This window comes from Protomyctophum bolini (genome assembly GCF_963924005.1).
Source record: "Protomyctophum bolini genome assembly, chromosome: 14".
NCBI lineage: Eukaryota > Metazoa > Chordata > Actinopteri > Myctophiformes > Myctophidae > Protomyctophum > Protomyctophum bolini.
In genome coordinates, this window is record NC_137875.1 from 28,277,005 (window position 1) to 28,297,034 (window position 20,030).

General features: G+C 42.8%; 1 protein-coding gene and 1 long non-coding RNA gene across 3 annotated transcripts in view; one reads left to right on the forward strand and one right to left on the reverse strand.

The window, feature by feature from the left end:
* b3gnt2b (UDP-GlcNAc:betaGal beta-1,3-N-acetylglucosaminyltransferase 2b) overlaps positions 1–18,118 on the forward strand; it is a 33,533-nt gene extending 15,415 nt beyond the window's left edge. For both annotated transcript variants that reach the window (XM_080782512.1, XM_080782513.1), the window contains 2 exons: positions 3,978–4,123; positions 14,365–18,118. In XM_080782512.1, the coding sequence (XP_080638638.1) occupies positions 14,400–15,596 (1,197 nt within the window). In that variant the 5' untranslated portion in view covers positions 3,978–4,123; positions 14,365–14,399 and the 3' untranslated portion in view covers positions 15,597–18,118. The remainder of the gene's footprint in view (positions 1–3,977; positions 4,124–14,364) is intronic.
* LOC308328580 lies at positions 17,435–19,863 on the reverse strand. Its single transcript, XR_013965311.1, has 2 exons — positions 19,743–19,863; positions 17,435–18,906 (listed from the first exon to the last, which is right to left on the reverse strand). It is a non-coding gene; the product is annotated as an uncharacterized lncRNA (long non-coding RNA).
* Positions 19,864–20,030: the final 167 nt, after the last annotated feature.

The window sequence follows — 20,030 nt, forward strand, 5'->3', positions numbered from 1 at the left end:
TGTATTTTAAATAGTTACTATATCAATTTCAAATCATTGTATCGTATCGCCATAATGAACCAAAACTGTCCATGTATCGTGTCGTTAACCATGTATCGTATCGCTGTTAAAATGGATCGTTACACCCCTACTAGACGGGTATAGGAGATTGTGTGAGTGTGAATGATTGAATGAATGACCTTTATTTCTATAGCACCCTTCTCAGCACGAGTGCACAGGGTGCTTTACAATAGTACAAAATTAAAACTATAAAAACAGCAGGCAGCCATTTTCACAGGGTCAACAGTGAAAAAAAAACATAGCAACAAAAAGGACAATAAGTCCAATAAGTGTGAGAGAGAGCGAGAGAGAGAGTGACAGACAGCATGGTGTATGTGTGTATTTAGTTAATCATTCCACACTGTTTGTACATTGACCCACTCACAGTGAGATCATGTCTACTCAGTTTGTTGAGCCCCTGTGTTTGCTGTGACCAAAACACTGGCTTAATGATTAAGTAGCAAATGTGCTAAAAGGAAAACTCTGTCCAATATGGAGCCTCAGCTTAGAGGTTCCTACTTTCTACCCCCCCCCCCCCCCCACACACACACACACACAAACACACACACACACACACACACACACACACACGCACACACGCACTCCAAGCCATGTTGTGGGCTAGAGGTTGTGTGAAGGTTGGTTAATGTGTGAGAAACTGACTATTGACCAGAGGGCTACAGATTGGAATCCCCAGGTAAAGTGCTTTACAGAGTTGAAGGTAATCGACGCAGCAAGCGCCAACTCCGCCAAGCAATGGAGGGGCAGAGAAAATTCTCGCGTAGAAGCACAGCTTTGCAAACTCGTCTGTGATTGTCGGGCCTAGACTGGCCACTTGACTAAATGTCCAGTGGGCCGCCCAATGAATGTACATAAGCAACGCAGGCATACTCGGGTATAGACAGGGCTGCACATAAGCAGTGCGCATGGGTCGTCAAAATTCAAAATGCGCTGTCAATCAAGCGCCGGGAAGCGCTTCTGCGTACCAACAGCTGGGGCCGCCCAGAATGATAATTATGGCCAGAATACCCACTAGTAAATTCTGTGGCGAGAGCATTTCCCACCGACTGCCACTCAAAGTGGCTACTGGCCAATCGCAGCACGTCTTGCGAGAGTGCACTGGCCATTGTGGCCAATCACAGCGCGTCCTTACTCAAACGAGGGAGGGTTCCAAATCCATGCATGCTGCGCTTGCTACTGGGAGGAGGACAGGAGTTTACTACGGACTCGGAGAAAAAGTTACCCGACACATTATTCTTACAGTATTACAGCCAAACTCTCGTCAAAATGTCCAAGAAGCAAGCACCATTAAGTAACTATTTTGGTGTTCCAGCACCATCGCCTCCAAAGAGACGCCAAACGGAACCACCACCTGAATCGCACAGAAAATGTGTGTTTGCAGAAAAGTGGTTGGATGATGTCGGCTGGCTCCAAACTAATGCTGAGCGCAGCGAGATCATCCGAGATGTGGTGCAAAATATGTCGGGAGCATCCCAATCTGGCCGATAAAAACTGCACATTTTATACAGGGACAAAGAATTTCAGTCACCCAGCTTTTATCGTAAAGTCGGGTAGTGTACATTATTTATTTTGCACCGAGGAGCCATGTGTCTGTGTGTACATCGCCTCGGCTAAAAACAAAAGGGAAGCCTGACTTATGCTTCGCCGTACGACGTGTCGTATGTTAATTAATAGCTGATCTGCAAGCTCACAACGTGTCGCCTCCGCAACACATTGTGAGCTAGTAGATCGGCTATTTAAATAAAAAAATATCTAAATATTGCTTTGATGCTCATATTATCCTTAGGAAGTATTAAGAAGTTTGTATTAGAATATGCATATAGGGCTGGAATACACATGGACCTATAGCTGTAATTTGCAACTCTAGATTTTTTTTATAATGGGATGAATCTAGAGTTGCAATACTCTCCATTGACTCCCCAGTTCCCACTTATCCAATAAATATTGTTTTGCTATAAGTTATTCATGCATCCCTCTTTTATCCATCCGGCGAGACGGGTCGCCGCATTTTAGGATCACCAAGTGACTCCTCCAGGTGCTCCTCTGAGTACTAGACCAAAAGAGTTGTGTGCAGCCCTGGGTATAGACACTAATAACCTTGCATGCATTGTGTGTCTTGTCTCTTCCCCCAACGCAAGTCAAAATGGACTCTGTCGAGGCCTTAAGCTGGAGAGAACTGTAAATATCCCATCCCCCAATTAATTTAATTTAGTTTTAAGTTTTATTATTAATTTGGATTATGGAGGAGGGAAACCTTCCCTCTGTAGCCTAGGATGGAGTGTATATAAGATAATGTTGCCGTGGAACACACTGTGACTGATATGATGAGTAGAGATTCAGATGAGATTCAAGATATACAAAATAAAGAAGTAAGGTAAAAATATTATTTGGAAAACTGAAATTCTTGGGCTGGCCATCTGCAAATTTATGGAAAGGCTGTAAGTCTCTGAGCAAGAATCTTAATTAAAAGTAGGTAAAGTGATTTTCTTTGGTTAAAATAGGTGTTAAAAAGCTCTATTGTGATAGTACTCATTGTTATAGAGTGTTTGTTCAGTAACAGGAGTCTCCATCTCTCCCTCCAGATTTTAATTAAACTGAAAATGCATTTTCAGGTCTGGATACCAATTTTATCTAATCAGCATAGAGACACAGTCAGGAATCTCAGGACACTGGTTAAACAAATGGAATTTTAAGTGATGACAGAATATAGTGATCTAACATTTTAACAAACTTTTTTTTTAACCCAAACATATCACTTACCCTGGTCCCCTATCTTTTAAGGTAAAACAATGAGTGTACTACACATAATATATACAGTTTTAACAGTAGATAGGTTTCACTTTTTTCTTTGTGTCGTATGTGTACAGCTGTTGCAACAGGCTTTGGTTTGCATGGCCCAGTAACTGAAACAATGACTTCCCGCAAAGAGTTCAATAAAAAGGAAGTTCGTTTTAAGTATTTCAAAGTTGCATCACACACACGCATGCACGCACACACACACACACACACACACACACACACACACACACACACACACGCATGCATGCGCGCACACACGCACGCACACACACACACACACACACACACACACACACACACACTCTCGTTCTCTCTCTCTCTGTTACTCATTCTCACATTGTTCTTTTGCTTAATCTTTAATTCCCAATCGTATTTTCTCCCCTCTTGCTTTCTCTTTCTCTCTGTCGCTTTCTTTAGTTGGTGTACTGTACAGTATACAGCTCCATCTCAATGAATTAAAATATTGTGTAAAAGTTAATTTCCCCCCCTAATATAATTCAAAAATATTTTACGAGATCACTAAAAAAATGTTTTTTTTAACGAGAAATGTATGCAGTCAATACTGCAGCTGCAGGTATTTTTGAACTTAGGTACTTTTGAACAAATAATTTCATCGTGTGGCTTGGCATGGAGGTGATCAGCCTTTCTCACTGTTGACTGTTGAGGTGTTATGGAAGCCCAGGTTTACTTTGTTAACAGCCGTATATGCATTTGTATTGTTGAGTCTCATGTCTCACACCTTCCTCTTGACAATACAACCTAGATTGTCTGTGGGGTTCAGGTCAGGCCAGTTGGCTGTTCAGTTAAGCACAGTAATACCATGGTCAGTACACCAGTTACTAGTAGTTTTGGCTCTGTGGGCAGGTGCCAAATTCAGCTGGAAAGGAAAATTAGCATCTCCATGAAGCTTGTCAACATACTGAAGCACAATATACTCTGAAAAGATGGCTGTGTTGAAACTTTTCTTAAGGTATTTCCAAAGATTGGAACCAAATGGGACATTTGTACACTCTCTCTGGAGTTAAATACACTATGGGATTTTACTGTGTATAGTGAGTGTTGTTTACACTTTATGTCCAGTAAAACCGCTAACGCCTGGTCTGTCTTCCTGTCTACAGGGTTTTCCTCTGGTCCCTTCCCATCCGTACTTCACCCCTGCGTCCCTATTGGCTGCGATTTCAGAGAGGGTGGAGCTCAGTATGGGGTAAGGGAGCCAAGAGTAGACACCTGAGCAACAATACCTGAAGACCCCTCACCTGCAAAGGTAAACTCTCGCATGCATTATTATGTATGTGTCCCTTTTTATGCCCATATACAGTATGGAGTTCTTTGTCAAATGAGGCTTTTGTGCTGGTTCTGGACAACCAGAAATGCAGACTACCCGTTCCACCCATCTGTCTATGTCCCTTTTATGCCCATCTATGGAGATTTCTGTATGTCTCTCTGTGTCCCGTTATTCCTATATATGGAGTTCTGTGTCAGGTATGCCCAAATATGGAGTGTTGTGATGTCAGAACAGGCCAGCTTATGGAGTTCTTGTCAGGCATGCCCAAATATGGAGTGCTGTGATGTCAGAACAGGCCAGCTCCATATATGGACCATGGGCAGGGGCCTAAAAGAGCCCGGGCAGAGGCCTTTTGTGGCTATTCTGGACAACCGTGGGTCCGACCGACTCGACACCGGGCACTGCACTCTCTGTGTGTGCCCGGTGTCGGGCACACACAGAGTGTGTGCCCGAATTTGAAGCCAGTGGGGGGAACGGTTATCGAGTGCATGCATTACAGCCAAACACACGTACAGACAGACAGAGACGTGGTGCAATTATAGAAAGATTGGGGGTGTGGCGTGTAGTGAAGTGCCATAGAGGTAAATATGCATGTGTTGTTATGTAGGCTCCTTCTGTGGGCATATTGGTGCCGAGTCGGCTCAGCAGACAAGTCTATGTTCCTTGATGACGCAAATAGTTGACTGACTGTATGGAGACACATCCATCATCATATGCATATATTTGTTCATGTTTCCTGCAGTGCTGCTACATCTTTTAATGTAGCCTGCCTGTCCGGTCTACAATCATAATGTGGAAAGGTTACAGTAATTTAGCAACAAATGTAATGTCTGGCCTAAGAATTTGACTTGAAGGGGGCACGGTGGCACAGTTGGTAGTGCTGTCGCCTAACAGCTAGAAGGTCCTGGGTTCGATTCCCGCTCGGGGCGCTGTGGGTGCTGGCGGCGTGTTTCCTCCTCCGCGTCATCAGTGCCCATACCCGAAGGCGGGGTTGGCGAAGGGGCCTTTCTGTGTGGATTTTGCATGTTCTCCCCGTGTCCCCTAGGGTAGGTACCCTCACAAAAACATGCAGTAATCCTGGTCTCTAAACTGCCTCCCCCTGGCCAGCCGGGGCGCCTGATGGAGGGGAAAGGAACTGGTTGGAATAACGTGTTCCTTCCACGCGCTACGTCCAACCAGGGAAACTCCCCCCTGTCAGGTGTAAAGGAGCAACTTGGACACTCAAGCATGAAGGAAGCATGAGTTAAGTCCGTTACTCTCCCCAGGTTGGTGGAGGGTGTGTAGAGCCCAGGATCACATTAGATGATTGACACGGGGGTGAAAAATGGGTTACAAAAATCGTGGGATAAAAAATATATAAAAAAAAAGAAAAGAATTTGACTTGAAACCACAACTCGCAACACATGACCTTGAAAGTAATTGAAAAGAATATAAAATGAATAACTCAAATTCAGACACGCATACCTTTAAAATTGTGACATTTCTGCTGTCTACCCTTTCACTCCACCCTCCCACTCAGCTATAAAGCCTTACCTCATATGACCTTTTATAAGGTTGAACATGCAGACTCATCAAACAGTTCCTGCCATTATTACTGCTTTGATCCAATCAATGAGGTTTAGAAGGCCTGCGTTTTTCCACAATGATCGATGACGGATAACCTCATGGCCCATCTGGACTTGAGCGTTATTATGCCACTGCTTCCACTGCTTCCAATCTGCAGTGTCCATTATCATCATTGCGTTATTAAAAGAGAACATTGAGATACTGGCAATGCGCCATTTGTGAAACTCTGTTTTCGGTGATTGCGATGGGAATTGAGATGGCATGTGGACAGCTGTAATAAAAATAGTAAAACATTGTCTCCCTGAGGTTCCACACAGCACTGAGAATGACTCTGTAGGACAGAGGCTCTCTCGTTTCATTTGAAGTGAAAAGCGGTAGTCATTATCTTGGCTAATTGTGTAGCCAAACCGGAAGACGGCACGCACGTACTGTAGATGTTAGATGGAATAGACAATCTCCACCATCTGTCTGTTCGAGTTACTTGGTATTCAGACTTAGTTTGTTTTGCAACTTATTTTATTCACAAATTAATGATTATTGTCATTATACTACTCTAAGAATACTTTCACTATGTGTTTATGAGTAAAACTGCAGCTACTGTGTATCATGTGCCAAGTGCAAAGCATACAAGACGTTTACTGTAGGCATACAAAGTATTAAGTAATTGTGTTTATTTTGTGGCATGTCTATATTTGCCGTATGCTAAATTATGTATTTGGTGTGTGCTACTGTAGGTGCGTATTAAATGTGGGATAGGAGTATATTTGGTGTAGCTATTGTAGGGAGGGAGGGAGTTGTTTTTGATCATCTTTAGTTTTTCATTCCATACCGAAATGAACTGAAGACAGTGGCTTCCCCGAAAATCAAACAAACCACAATATGCTATCATGCTTTGGAAAATGGTCGGCAGTACTGTCAAGTATACCATGAGTCATAGTCAGTAGGCCAAACATGCCAGACCACCCGCATGAGCCTGTAGTGCTGGAAACGATGATAAAAAACATTCTATAAAGTCAATTGCATTACATTCTCAAGGTTGTGTTACCAAGATACTGTATCTGTAGTCAGTGTAGTGTACTGCTTTGATGAGCTGCATCTCCAGTGCCAGTATTTCACTGGATAGCACAACCTTTCATATGTTCATGCTTAAATCTGTCGTGAATCTGCTTTATGTTACTCAATTTGCCATTGTTAATCATACATGGTGTTTGAGACAGATGCAAGGAGCATGAGCGGTTAGGAAAGGCTGAGTGAAGGAGGGAGGGAGGCATATGGAGGAGTTCAAGGAAAGTGATGGGAGCATTGTGCTGGGTGATGGTAATTAAAAGGTAGAGGGAAATGGAACAGTTCAGGAGAAGGGAAACAGAAGAGGAGAATGGGATGGGGTTAAAGAGAGAGGGGAAATAAGGGGAGGACAAACAGAAGGCAGCATGGCTGTGTTGCAGAGATGTTGCTAGGAGGCACACAAGCAGAAACCTAATACAGAGTCATTGAGGCAGTAAGGGGAAATGGCAACAGCATGGCAGAGAGAGAACCCACCTCAACTCACGTCACCAACCTTTTCACATGTTTATTCACGTAATTCTTTGTTGGAGCTGATTGAGAAATCCACTGTGTATTATGATATGTCATATCAATTAAAGACAAGTCATTGTCTTCCCTGGAATTAACCCGTTATAATCAGGAAAGCATCTGTCATTTTAGATGATTTCTTTGTGTTGGATATTCAAAAATAGCATAAACAAGTTTCAAAATCTTGAAAGAACTACTTAGAAGGCATTTATAGAATCGGCCTCAGGTCTTAATGGATCTATCATGTACTCTGTGGCCCTGCACTAGAAAGCCGGGTGTAACAAATAACAAGCTGTTTAAGCAGCTGTTGAATGAGCTGTTGAAGCAGACTTTTGGGCTACTAGCTATGGTGTGGTTTTTTTCTTTACTTACATTATACGTTTACACAGATTTTAATCGCATTTCACATATTAATAACATTTTTCATTTTCCATTTTTTTTTGGAAATGAATGAATGTACATACCTAATTCCCACAAGGGTAGAGTGGAATAAATCGATGTATTTGTTTAACAGAAGTCGAGAGCTCTTTGAGACTGCCACATGCAAATACATGTCTCAATATCAGACATGTGTTCCCTTTATATACACTTGTAGATGGATTCTTGTTTAGTGGACAGAGCCATGTCTTTCTACATGACCATGCTAGATTTACAAATAGTTACTCTGACAGACTGCTGACAGGTGAGAACATGGTTAGACCTGCCTAGTGACCAGATGTCCTCTTTAGTAAAGGCTCATAGGAGGCATAACTATAATCACAGACAAAAGTTCAAAACGGTGTAGTATTATCATATCTGACATTTCAATTTTGTAAAAATAAATATAATGTCATGCCATCAATGTAACTTCTATTCGTTTTTGACCCCATTTGTTTGTCCTAGATTTTTACATTACGTGTCAAAGTTATAGGACACTCATGTACTGTGTAAATGAGGCCACTGTCGAGGTTCCCTGAGCAAAAAGTTTCAACGAGGAATTGAATATACCGGTAATACAGAAACTGACGGGAATGAGGATATTAAAAGAGGGAGAGGTAATGAGAGGACAATGTTATCATGGCAGAACGTGCAAGTGTTCCAGTGGAGAAACCGGAGTCAGAACCACCTGTGGTGAAAGGCCGTATTGTTCTCTGTTTGCTTCATTCTTCATTCACCGTCACATTTTTCTCTTTTTATTAAAATTCATCAGGCTGGAACAGGTACCAGTCAGGTGACGATAAAGCCCCCAAATATTTGGCTTCCTTAAATTCTCTTCATTGTTGTTGGCAAGGCCAGATTTCATCATGCTTTCTAAACATGTCATACTAAACAATGTATGGGAAATTAACACGTATCGGTTCAGTCCCCATAAAGGACAGTGAGTGTTCATCAACAGCCAGTTTGTCTTGTCTACGTGTCCTTGAACTAGACACTGACTCTCTTACCTGCTCACTCATTGTGAGTAACTCAGGATGGAACGTGTCGGCTAAATGCCCTAATGGAACAGTGCTCAGTCTTTATTACCACACGTCCAGGGGCAGTGGAAACTGCTCTCTCTATAGCATGGTGAAATGGAACACCTCTGCTGCTCAGAGTACATAGAGCAAACAGAATAGAGCAGCCTTTTATTGCTAAATGACCAGGGTCAGCTGAAGTGTGTGTGTGTGTGTGTGTGTGTGTGTGTGTGTGTGTGTGTGTGTGTGTGTGTGTGTGTGTGTGTGTGTGTGTGTGTGTGTGTGTGTGTGTGTGTGTGTGTGTGTGTGTGTGTGTGTGTGTGTGTGTGTGTGTGTGTGTGTGTGTGTGTGTGTGTGTGTGTGTGTGTGTGTGTGTGTGTGTGTGTGTGTGTGTGTGTGTGTGTGTGTGTGTGTGTGTGTGTGTGTGTGTGTGTGTGTGTGTGTGTGTGTGGAGATATATAGATAGTTGTTTTTTCCTTCACCTAGTCTCTGTAGCACTTTCAGATTTACGGCTTTAATTAAAAGTGCACTACAGCGCTCCCAGCCAGAAAACTGGTGCTGTGGGAGCACTGGGAGCCAAGTCAGCCAACGTATGTGTGGAGGAAGTACTAAGGTGCAGGGGCAGAAAGTGCTGGCGAGCTAGCCAGATGCATGGAGGATCAAGCTGACTGAAAACCCTGATGGAGGGCTTGTCCAAGGACAACCTACATAGACGAATGAAATGTTATATAATCAGTAATATTTGTAGTAGCAAGGAATAACTCTCTTACTTTACGACATTAATTAGAATAATATGGAGAAATTTTATCCAGTACAGCATATATGTTTTAGTTTTAAATATGTACATAATTGGTATACTATATAGAGCGTTTGTTCAGTAACAGGGGTGTCCCCATCGCTCCACCTCTTTTGTAAACGGAAAATACATTATTAGGCTAAGTCTATTCGGGAATTATGCCAATTGGGAACCCAGTGTACTTTTTGTCAGAGCACCCAATGCAGTACCTGCACAAGGGCACCACCATGTCAGAGTACCCAGTGCAGTACCCACCATAGTACTTGTTGTTGTCAGAGTACCCAGTGTAGTACCCACCATAGTACTTGTTGTTGTCAGAGTACCCAGTGTAGTACCCACCATAGTACTTGTTGTCAGAGTACCCAGTGTAGTACCCACCAGGTCCCACCAGGGTACTTTGAGGCTAGTCTATGATGCATGTCGGCACTGTTTTGGGGACAAGTCATAATGCCAAACACACAAACATCCCGGTTGGTAGATTATCTAATTTATCTTGCATTATAAAACAAAGTAAATATCATTTATCATTTATTGTCTTCACCAGGCCGAAGGCATGGGGAGAGTATGTACAAATCGGTATAGTCATCTGATCAACACGGATCTGTCTGCTTTCCCATAATCCATCCCAATTGACTAAGATTTCCTTCCAAGTTCCAAAGTTTGCAGGATTGGTCCATTTTTAACAAAATGCCTCACATCTTGAACACATTCTCACTAGGCAGAGGAAGAAATGCGACTTAGCGGTTTAACTGCTTGTGAAGGAACGTTCCACCAGAAGATATCCAACCGGCAACTGCTTCTGGCGTAATGTTCCGTCTGATGAGCTTTATTTAATATTCTATTTTTTTTATTATTTTTTTGGCTTGGCATTTACTTCTTTAGCGATCTGCAACCACGCTGCCCTCCACCTCCCATTATACAGGCTGACTAAAAAGCTGAATAACTCCTAATCTACGGAGCTCTCCATTGTTTGGATAAAATATGCGATGTTCAGAGGTCTTTGCTGATTATCCGGTGGTTTAGATGGAAACATTGGCGCTTTCTAGAGCAAGGATGGCTTCATTTTAGCTCGCTAGCATTGACGCTATTTATGTAGCATTAAACATGGACGCCCAAAACAGGATGTCAGTGCACTGTGTGCTGCATTGAAATAACCTCGGTCTACGGTTGTCTCTGCGTCCAGAGCCAGAGCCAACCCAAATCATCCTCATGGTGGCGCTATAACAGGCCACAGGCCAATTCATGTTTTCACCTACAGTATAACTGCACCGATCTGTGTACATCTTTGTATGCGCACTCCTAGAGGCCAAGGAATAACCTTTGCCCTGTATTTTCTGCCTGTCATAGAGCCATCATGAGGCCAATTCTTGCTAAACGCATTTCTTTATATTACTCGTACAGATTTGATCCGTACATCACAAAAATCAATATACACTACCTCTATAGTCATGTGTTCAACACAGATCTGTTTTTGTAATATCCTGGTGGAGACCGGGAGGCAATGAGGCATCCTTTGGTTAGACATAGCATTGGTTAGACATGAGGGGTGCGTTAGCCATGGGGAACTTTTTCTAGTTTGTCACTGAGCTTACCGGTATTTATTTTTCAGCAATAAATATCCTACACCTTAACCTCAACACCTATACCACTTAACTCTAGTATCTAGGACAGATCATTCTAAATGTTTATTACAGTGTCCGTAATAAGGGGTGGTAGTCTAAGTGGAATAGACCTAGTAGACCTAGCATTGTCCTTGGCATGAGCCACAATGCAATTGGATTGTGAAAATCAATCAGTAAATGGAGGTCTGTTTGTGGGCTGTTTTTCTTTTACTGGGCTGGCTCTCATCATCAAGGTAGACCTACCCACAAGTCGGCCAACTCAGTTGACCAGACCCTTTTTGGCATAGAGAAATATTTACCAATGCCTTCGACACCAGCTTGATAATAGGAAATGCCACACCTTGTGGCAACTTATTGTGTGGCTCTGTCTGAACCTCACTACTAGGCACATTTAATAGGAGGCGGTTTATCTAATTCTCCCTTCCTCTTATGTTTATCTAGGCTAATCCTGCCAGTGAATTAAATTTTATAAGCTTTGTTGGGAAATGTAATGAACCAAGTTGACACCCTTATCTTATCTAAATGGTTTTGTGGCATTTCCTTTTGGGAAAAGTCATATCGTCTAGTACTCTAGTTTATGTTCGTCTTAATGGTTTTGATTGGCTAATTGTTAACATGAAATCTCTTGAACAGTGAGATAATGCTAAGCATAAAGGAATGTGCCTGATGAGTGCATTTAGCTGCTGTGCAACCTACAGCACACAGCATGAGCTTCATTCCACGGGTCGGGTATATCACCAACATTATTTACAACATAAACAAAGATGCATAGGAGTCCGGTTTTCAGGAGTCAGCAGTCCACTTCACCTCTGATTTGTTTACTTTTTCAGGTAGAAAAGGGTTAAGGGGGAGAATTAAATTTTTCTCCTAGACCAAAAGGCATGCATGTGGTTCTGGAGGATGATAATCTCACAAAAGCACTCTGAGAGTTGCTACACCAACACCACATGCTTCATTAGGGTCATTATAAATATGACATGTATGTACGTAATGGATATAAGCATAGAGTTGAACTTTGATCTTGCGCTGTGACCTTAACTTTGACCAACTAGGAGAGAAAAAAACAGTAGCGCTGGTTTTAACCTTAGGTACATATCTGTCGAGTTTGATCGAGATCCGATTAAAACTGATCTGGATTAAACTCTTTTGGGTGTGGCTGGCTTTCGCTATTGCGCCATTTGGGAGACTGTTCTTGTGAAGGTGTAGTATCAGTGTATGTCAAAGTGCATCTCAGTCACTTTTTATATGTATATATATATATATATATATGGGGGGGCATCCATTAAAACATCAATTCATCGATTTCATTAACACAAGTCGATTAAAAAATGAAAAACAAATGCAATCGTTTTCCCCATATCATATTTTTTGCTCTGTGTGCGTGTGTACAGAATTCAAACTGTCACGGAAATAAGTCATTCTTCCCTTTGCATACCGCACCAGAGCGCACTCACCTATTACTTTGCATTGCATTCAGAACGCGCCCTTAATTAAGAACCTAACTGCAGCTGTGTGTGGCTGTTGAACTGCGCTGTGTCAAAGAAGTAACAGATAGAAGCGCGCAAACTTTAGTCATTCTTCCCTTTGCATACCGCACCAGAGCGCACTCACCTATTACTTTGCATTGCATTCAGAACGCGCCCTTAATTAAGAACCTAACTGCAGCTGTGTGTGGCTGTTGAACTGCGCTGTGTCAAAGAAGTAACAGATAGAAGCGCGCAAACTTTATCCCACCCCCCCCCCCCCCCCCCCGTCTGGGTTTCCGAGGCTACATCCGTGCTGATGCAATGACTGTCCTCAGTGTCCTGTTTCTGGTTTAGCTTTACGGGCGGGACGCATGAATCTCCCCGTCTCCCGTCAGTGCGGGTTGTTATTTGCATGGCTCAGAAAATAAGTAACAAACTAACATGAGAACGTTATCGAGTTGTTTGAGGAGGAGGAGAAGGTTCACGTCATTATGCTAGTTTTGTGGATTCATTCATGTTTTTATGCGTGGCCCCCAGATCCCCACCAAATGACCAGAACTACTTCATATTCACCAAAACCTTACCAGTAACTCAACACAGGACTCAGGCAATGAATTAATACTTTTTCAACCACAAAATTGAAGTAACCATGCTAACTATGCTTGGTGGAAGTGCGAAAGGCAAGGTAGTAAAGTGTCATGACAGATGAGTATGTCATTGTTGTGATGATCATGTTCATAAGGGAGTGGTATGTCGCTTGTCAAGTTTGCCTTTAGATCACATTTCCATTGGAATGCCGTCGAAGGAACTGTCTTCCTTACCACTGTTCTTAAAGGGATATTTCACTTAAAAAAAAGCTGTTGACCATTATTTTATCATTTACTCGGGCTTATGTGAACACCCAAGACAGTTTTTTAATTGCTCGATTCAGTATTTAGATATTTGATATTAATTAGGCTGCCCCGCCCCCTTCCTATACAAACCCATTATAACATCAACCAACATTTTAACCATGTTAGATTCATCAAAACCATATCCTTTTTTCTGGTGACTGATACTGCCCTCCTAATACGTGTTGTTGTTATTACTTTTTTCATTTAGATTATGTTATGGAGCTTTGATGCTGCCTGATGCTTTTCCTTTTCCAAAATAAATATTATCGTCATGGTGTTGTATGACAGTAATAATCTCCGTTTCTTTGGGAACAGTTCTGAGCTTGCCCCCCAAAAATGTTAATTTGTATAATTTTTATTTTAGGACTCATGAGGAATTCTGGACACTGGAAAGTTTAATTCCCTGTCAGTCGTGCCTGAAAAATATATTTTTCAGGCACGACTGACCCACATATTCTAAATTAATTTGATATACATGCTAAATGTATACTTTTCTCCTCTATGTACCCTATCTTTCCGCTGTGAAAGATAATAGACATATCAAATACTCCTGTGACCCTAGAGTTAGAATGAACAACCAGTCTAGTTAGAATGATAATTGTGTAGACATAAGGCAAGGCAGGTTTATTTGTATAACACATTTCAACGACATGCAAGTCAAGTGCTTTACACAAAACATAAAGATTAAGAGATTAAAACCGAGCATTAAGACACAAAATAAACACATTATAAAAATACATTTACTTGAGCTTCAGCTTTGACATAAAATAACTGAGTGTTATAGCAGATCTGCAGTTTTCTATAACATAACAGAGCATTTTATGTGTGTGTGTGTGTGTGTGTGTGTGTGTGTGTGTGTGTGTGTGATCCAGGTGGTGAGCGGCGGAGGTGGGCCTTCATCGCTGCCATGGCATTGCTGCGGCGACGGTTAAAGGTGGTGGTGATGGTGATGATGTTCAACCTGTTCATCTTCATCCTGATCTCGCGCAACAGCAGCCAAGACAAGAGTGGACGCAACAAGGTGCGCGTGCCCACCAAGCGCTTCTGGGCCAAAATGAAGCCAAACAATGCTTTCTGGAATCGCAGGCAGCAGGTTCTAGACCTCCAACAAAACCCCATCCTCATCTTCAACGACAGCACCGCCGAAAGGCCAGACTGGCTTAACGACACAGTGTTTAACTCTGACCCCTGCCAGCCTGACCTCAGGGTCTCCACCCAGGTGAAGGACTACAACTCCCTACCTGGCCGCTTCAAGGACTTCCTGCTTTACATGCGCTGCCGTTCGTATCCACTATTGGTGGACCAGCCTCATGTCTGCCAGGAGGACCCGCCTTTTCTGCTGCTGGCCGTCAAATCCCTGGCCTCGCACTTTGACCGCCGTCAGGCCATTCGTCAGTCGTGGGGACGGGCGGGCACGCTGGCCAATCGGACGGTGGCTACGGTTTTCCTCCTCGGCAACGCCACCCCATTCGACCACCACCCGGACCTATCGGAGATGCTACGCTACGAGAGCAAGCGACACCGGGACATCATCCAGTGGGACTACAGGGACTCGTTCTTTAACCTGACCGTCAAAGAGGTGCTGTTCCAGGAGTGGGTGCAGACTCGCTGCCCGGGGGCACGCTACATCTTCAAAGGGGACGACGACGTCTTCGTCAATACCCACCGCATCCTGGATTTCCTCGCGGGTCTCTCGGGACCTAAGGCCAGGGACCTGTTTGTGGGTGATGTGATTACTAACGCGGGGCCTCACCGTGACAAGAAGGTCAAGTACTTCATCCCAGACACCATGTACGTTGGCACGTATCCTCCGTACGCCGGGGGAGGAGGGTACCTGTACTCTGGTGATCTGGCCGCGCGTCTGTACAATGTATCAGAGCATGTGGCGCTCTACCCCATAGATGATGTCTACACGGGCATGTGCCTCAGGAAACTAGGTCTGGCGCCAGAAAAGCACAAGGGCTTCAGGACCTTTGACATAGAGGAGAAGTACAGGTCAAACCCCTGTGCCTATAAGAGTCTGATGCTTGTGCACCCCAGGACGCCACAGGAGATGATACAGATCTGGTCGTGGCTCAGTGACCCTGACTTAAACTGCCAGTAAAAGTCCAACGGTAGCCATTTTGGATATGACTAACTGGGTACATTGTCCAGTGGTATTCGTTTTGGTGTCCAGTGGCTGAGATTGCACAGCTACATTTGGGGTTCCAACTTCCGGCCATTTGGGATTAACAGTTCACAGACATTGTTTTGTCAAACTAAAATGGTGAAGATTGCCAATATGCATTCATTTTTTGTTAGTTCGAAATGGGCAGTATTGCCCAGTAGGAGTCATTTTGTGTCTGATGGAAAGGATATACCTAAGATAACAAATGTTTAGCTTGCCCTGCACTAGTCATTTGGCATCTGACTTGTTGGCATCTGTGTGGTACTGGCCTATATCAGCTATTGTTGATATGTATGTCTGAATGGCCACCATTATTTTATTTTGTGGATACATTTGGCAGCTTTATGTCATTCAAGATATATTTTATGGTGATTTGGGTCACCTGTCTTCTGAGTGCAGGCAAATTAATGCATTGCACCCCTTAAAATAAGGATTGCCTTGCACATTGTTGTTGCACAAAAAGAGGCCATCATAGTATTTTCACATAATGTCAGACTTTGGTAGACCCAACTGCTGTCCTTTATTGTTAATGTTGAACGAGCTTCATCCAAAGTGAGCGTGTCTGTCATTTGCGTGCACATATTTATATTACATCTATTTATATGGCCTTTGTGATGCTTTAACACTGTGTATTGGCTCCCCTGTAGAGCCTCTCAATGCTGTATTACAATGAGACTTCGACTTAGGCTTGATTCATACTGAAAATAGCCGATCAACAAGCTCACAACGCATAGCACTGCAACGCATCGTGAGCTTGTGGATCGGCTATTTTTGTTGCCGACACATGCGCGCAACTAAATCGGCCATTGGGCTATGTGTCCATTGGAGACCTTTTTTTACAGTGATGGTTTCCTTTTCTCATCATTGAAATGCATTTAGAACTTTCACTCAATTTAGTCGTCTCAATGGATTAGCATATTGTAGCACTCTGTCTTCCTGCTGTTGGTCGTCAAAACCTTTTCAGAGCTTTAACAAAAGGCGATTGGGCTTCAAACCTGTTTCGATTAGTCTCATGGTGACAGCAGGAGCCAGCTCTTACCAAAAGGCCTTCCGCTGAATGCTGAGAAAAAGAGGGTTCCCAGTGGACACTGGCTTAATGGTTGCTTGTGGCTACGCATGTGCTCCTATTCCCATCCACACTCCCTTAAGTATTTAGTCTTTCTTCTCTCTGCCCTAGCCCCTCACGCCACCCCTTAAGAAAGAAGGATGAAAATAATAAAAATTGACCGTGTGTTTCAAATTTTGTGAAGAGTTTCTTTCCAAACATTTAAAGGATAATCTCTTAGATATTGAAATTCCAGTGTATAAAGCATCACCATTTGGTCAACCAAGAAGAACCAAAGTTAATTTAGTTAATGTGCTAACGTTTAAAAGAAAAGTAGCATAACATCTTTCCCATACAAATCCTACACATCAAAATTGATGATTCTCTTCACATTTTTACAATATTTGAAACTGTCCACCATTTTTCTCTTCACATTTTTACAATAATTGAAACTGTACATCATTTTCTTTTTCAAATGATTGATGTCCCTCTTGGAAATGAAACTAATTACATTTTTTTTTTCAAGCATGTGGTGGATGAAGGGAGTATTTGCTTCAGGGAGGGAAAAGGAGAGTAGGAGCCATGCCTAGCTAAACCCAGCAGGTCTGGGCTTGGTTTGGGATTGGTACGGAAATCTATATGCTGTCTATTTGCTTTAATATCTTGTCAAAGCCATTTTCCCCACATGCAAAATGCCAGTATACATGCATGCATATTTTCCACAAAGTGATTTATTTTAACCTACCACACAAAAACCCTAGGTATAGTCTACATATTCCGTGGATTTTTTTAATCATTTGAATCTGTTTTTTACACTCTTACTTCCTTACCTTATCAGTGAGGGGGAAGGGTTTGGGTTTTGAATCATTGAACACAGCTTCAGATCCATAGCTTATAACTCCCGCTTCCATAATCTTCCCAAAATGCCCAAGATGCTTTTTGCCTGACTGTTTTGCATTTTGGGGATCTGGCAATGTGGTTGTAAAACTAGTATTGTGGAGGTATCGTGTTGTCAGGTTAAGCTCTTTGCTGTTTGGCTTTTGTCGCACATTTGTTTTAGTTTTTGTGATATGTCACAAGATGCTGCATATATAAGTTATATATATAATACTGTAATATATATGGTGGTGTGTGTGGGGGTGTGTGTGTGTGTGTGTGTGTGTGTATATATATATATATATATGTATATGTATATGTGTGTGTATAATATATACATACATACACTGTATCGACATGGAATGATTTGTTCACTTCTTCACATCCAACAATTGACTTCACTTTTTGAACTGCACCCTGATACACTGAGTGCATTGTCATATATATCATTGAGAACATTTTTGAATACACTGGTGTGTTTTTCTTTTTTAAGGGTTGTCAATAATTCACTTTTAACTAAAACACGACATGACCTATGTTCTTGTTCTCCATTCAAATTTACTAGTGTTTTTAAGTCTGTTTTGCTTTGACTGGGTGAACGTAAAGCTGATCCCTGCCATGACCCCCAATGGTGGCCTTGACATAGAATGTTAGTTTATACTCCTAAAACCCGGAAGTGCGTTTGCAATGGGTTCACATGGCAGATTTCATATGCTTTTTATTCAGGGTTTTCCTTTTATGCCGAAAGTTTCGTTTGTTGTAATTTATTCCAAACTCAGTGGAAATCTACAGAGCTAATTTCAGGGTTGGCCTACAAAAGGACTTCCCTGTAATATGTGGCCAAGGGACTGTTGTTAGGCTGCCACCTGCTGGTCAGGTTGGTTAACTAACTACAAATGGTAACAGTTGATGCATGTTATTTCTTGAACAGCTCCAATAACCAACAGTTTTAATGCCAGTACGTCTTCCCAGTACTTTTCTTTTTTTTAAACCGTGTCTCTTCATTTTTGTTCCTTTAAAAAAAAATACAATCTACTGATATGGTCGATTGACAGCTGGTTTCTTCATAAATTACATATGCCATATGGCAGCTGGTTTCTTTGTAATATAATGTATTAATGTACTAAGTTTTAAAAGATACAGGCCTGGGTTTATTATTTGCTAAATAAATGGCATCCTTATTTTTGTAAACTCCACAGTCTAGTACAGTCTACACCCCATTCCTCCATTCTGCTAACGAAATGGTCATTTGGGAAATGGAGATTACATTGAGGATCCTTGTTAATGGTAGGGTAAGTGATAAAACTTTTTTTGTGTGTGTAAAGGCTAGCTCTATATTCTGATAGCAGTGTTGGGGAGTATTAAGCTACATGTAGCTGAGCTACGTAGCTTAGCTACATTTTGCTGTAGCTTGTGGTATTTTAGCTACATTCATATTTGTGTACCTCGTCAAGTAGCTCAGCTACTTTTTGGGTCATTTTTTGTAGCTTAGCTACTCAAGTTACAAGCTACAATTTTGGGTCTCCCAGAGGTGAGGAGGGGTCTCCCAGAGGGGAGCAGGGGTCTCCCAGAGGGGAGCAGGGTGGGAGGGGTCTCCCAGAGGGGAGCAGGGTGGGAGGGGTCTCCCAGAGGGGAGCAGGGTGAGGAGGGGTCTCCCAGAGGGGAGCAGGGTGGGAGGAGGGGTCTCCCAGAGGGGAGCAGGGTGGGAGGGGTCTCCCAGAGGGGAGCAGGGTGAGGAGGGGTTTCCCAGAGGGGAGCAGGGTGGGAGGAGGGGTCTCCCAGAGGGGAGCAGGGTGGGAGGGGTCTCCGAGAGGGGAGCAGGGGGAGGAGGGGTCTCCCAGATGGGAGCAGGGTGGGAGGAGGGGTCTCCCAGAGGGGAGCAGGGGGAGGAGGGGTCTCCCAGAGGGGAGCAGGGTGGGAGGGGTCTCCCAGAGGGGAGCAGGGGTCTCCCAGAGGGGAGCAGGGGTCTCCCAGAGGGGAGGAGGGGTCTCCCGCATTTACATTCTCAATTTAACGCTGAAAAATAAAAAGTAGCTGAGCTACTTTTCCTATGTAGCTGTAGCTTTACAAGCTACATTTATCCAGGGGTAGCTATGTAGCTTGATCAAGCTACTGCCATGGTGAGCTACTTGTAGCTTTACAAGCTACGCTTTCAAAGTAACTTCCCCAACACTGTCTGATAGTAATCGCTATAGAGTGTTTGTTCAGTAACAGGTGTCTCCCTATCACTCCAGCTCTTTAATTGAATATACATTTTCATGTGGGTTGCAAATTTTCAGCCAATCGGGAGAGATTACCAATTTATCATCTTAAATTCTATAGTGTTCCAATTAAAAAATTGTTTGGTCATTTATTTGTCTCAGCAGTTCCAAATTCACTTGTTTATCCTGTAGCCTGTGTGAGTTCTCTCTCCTGATTGAATACAATTGGATCCCGACCTGAAAATGTGT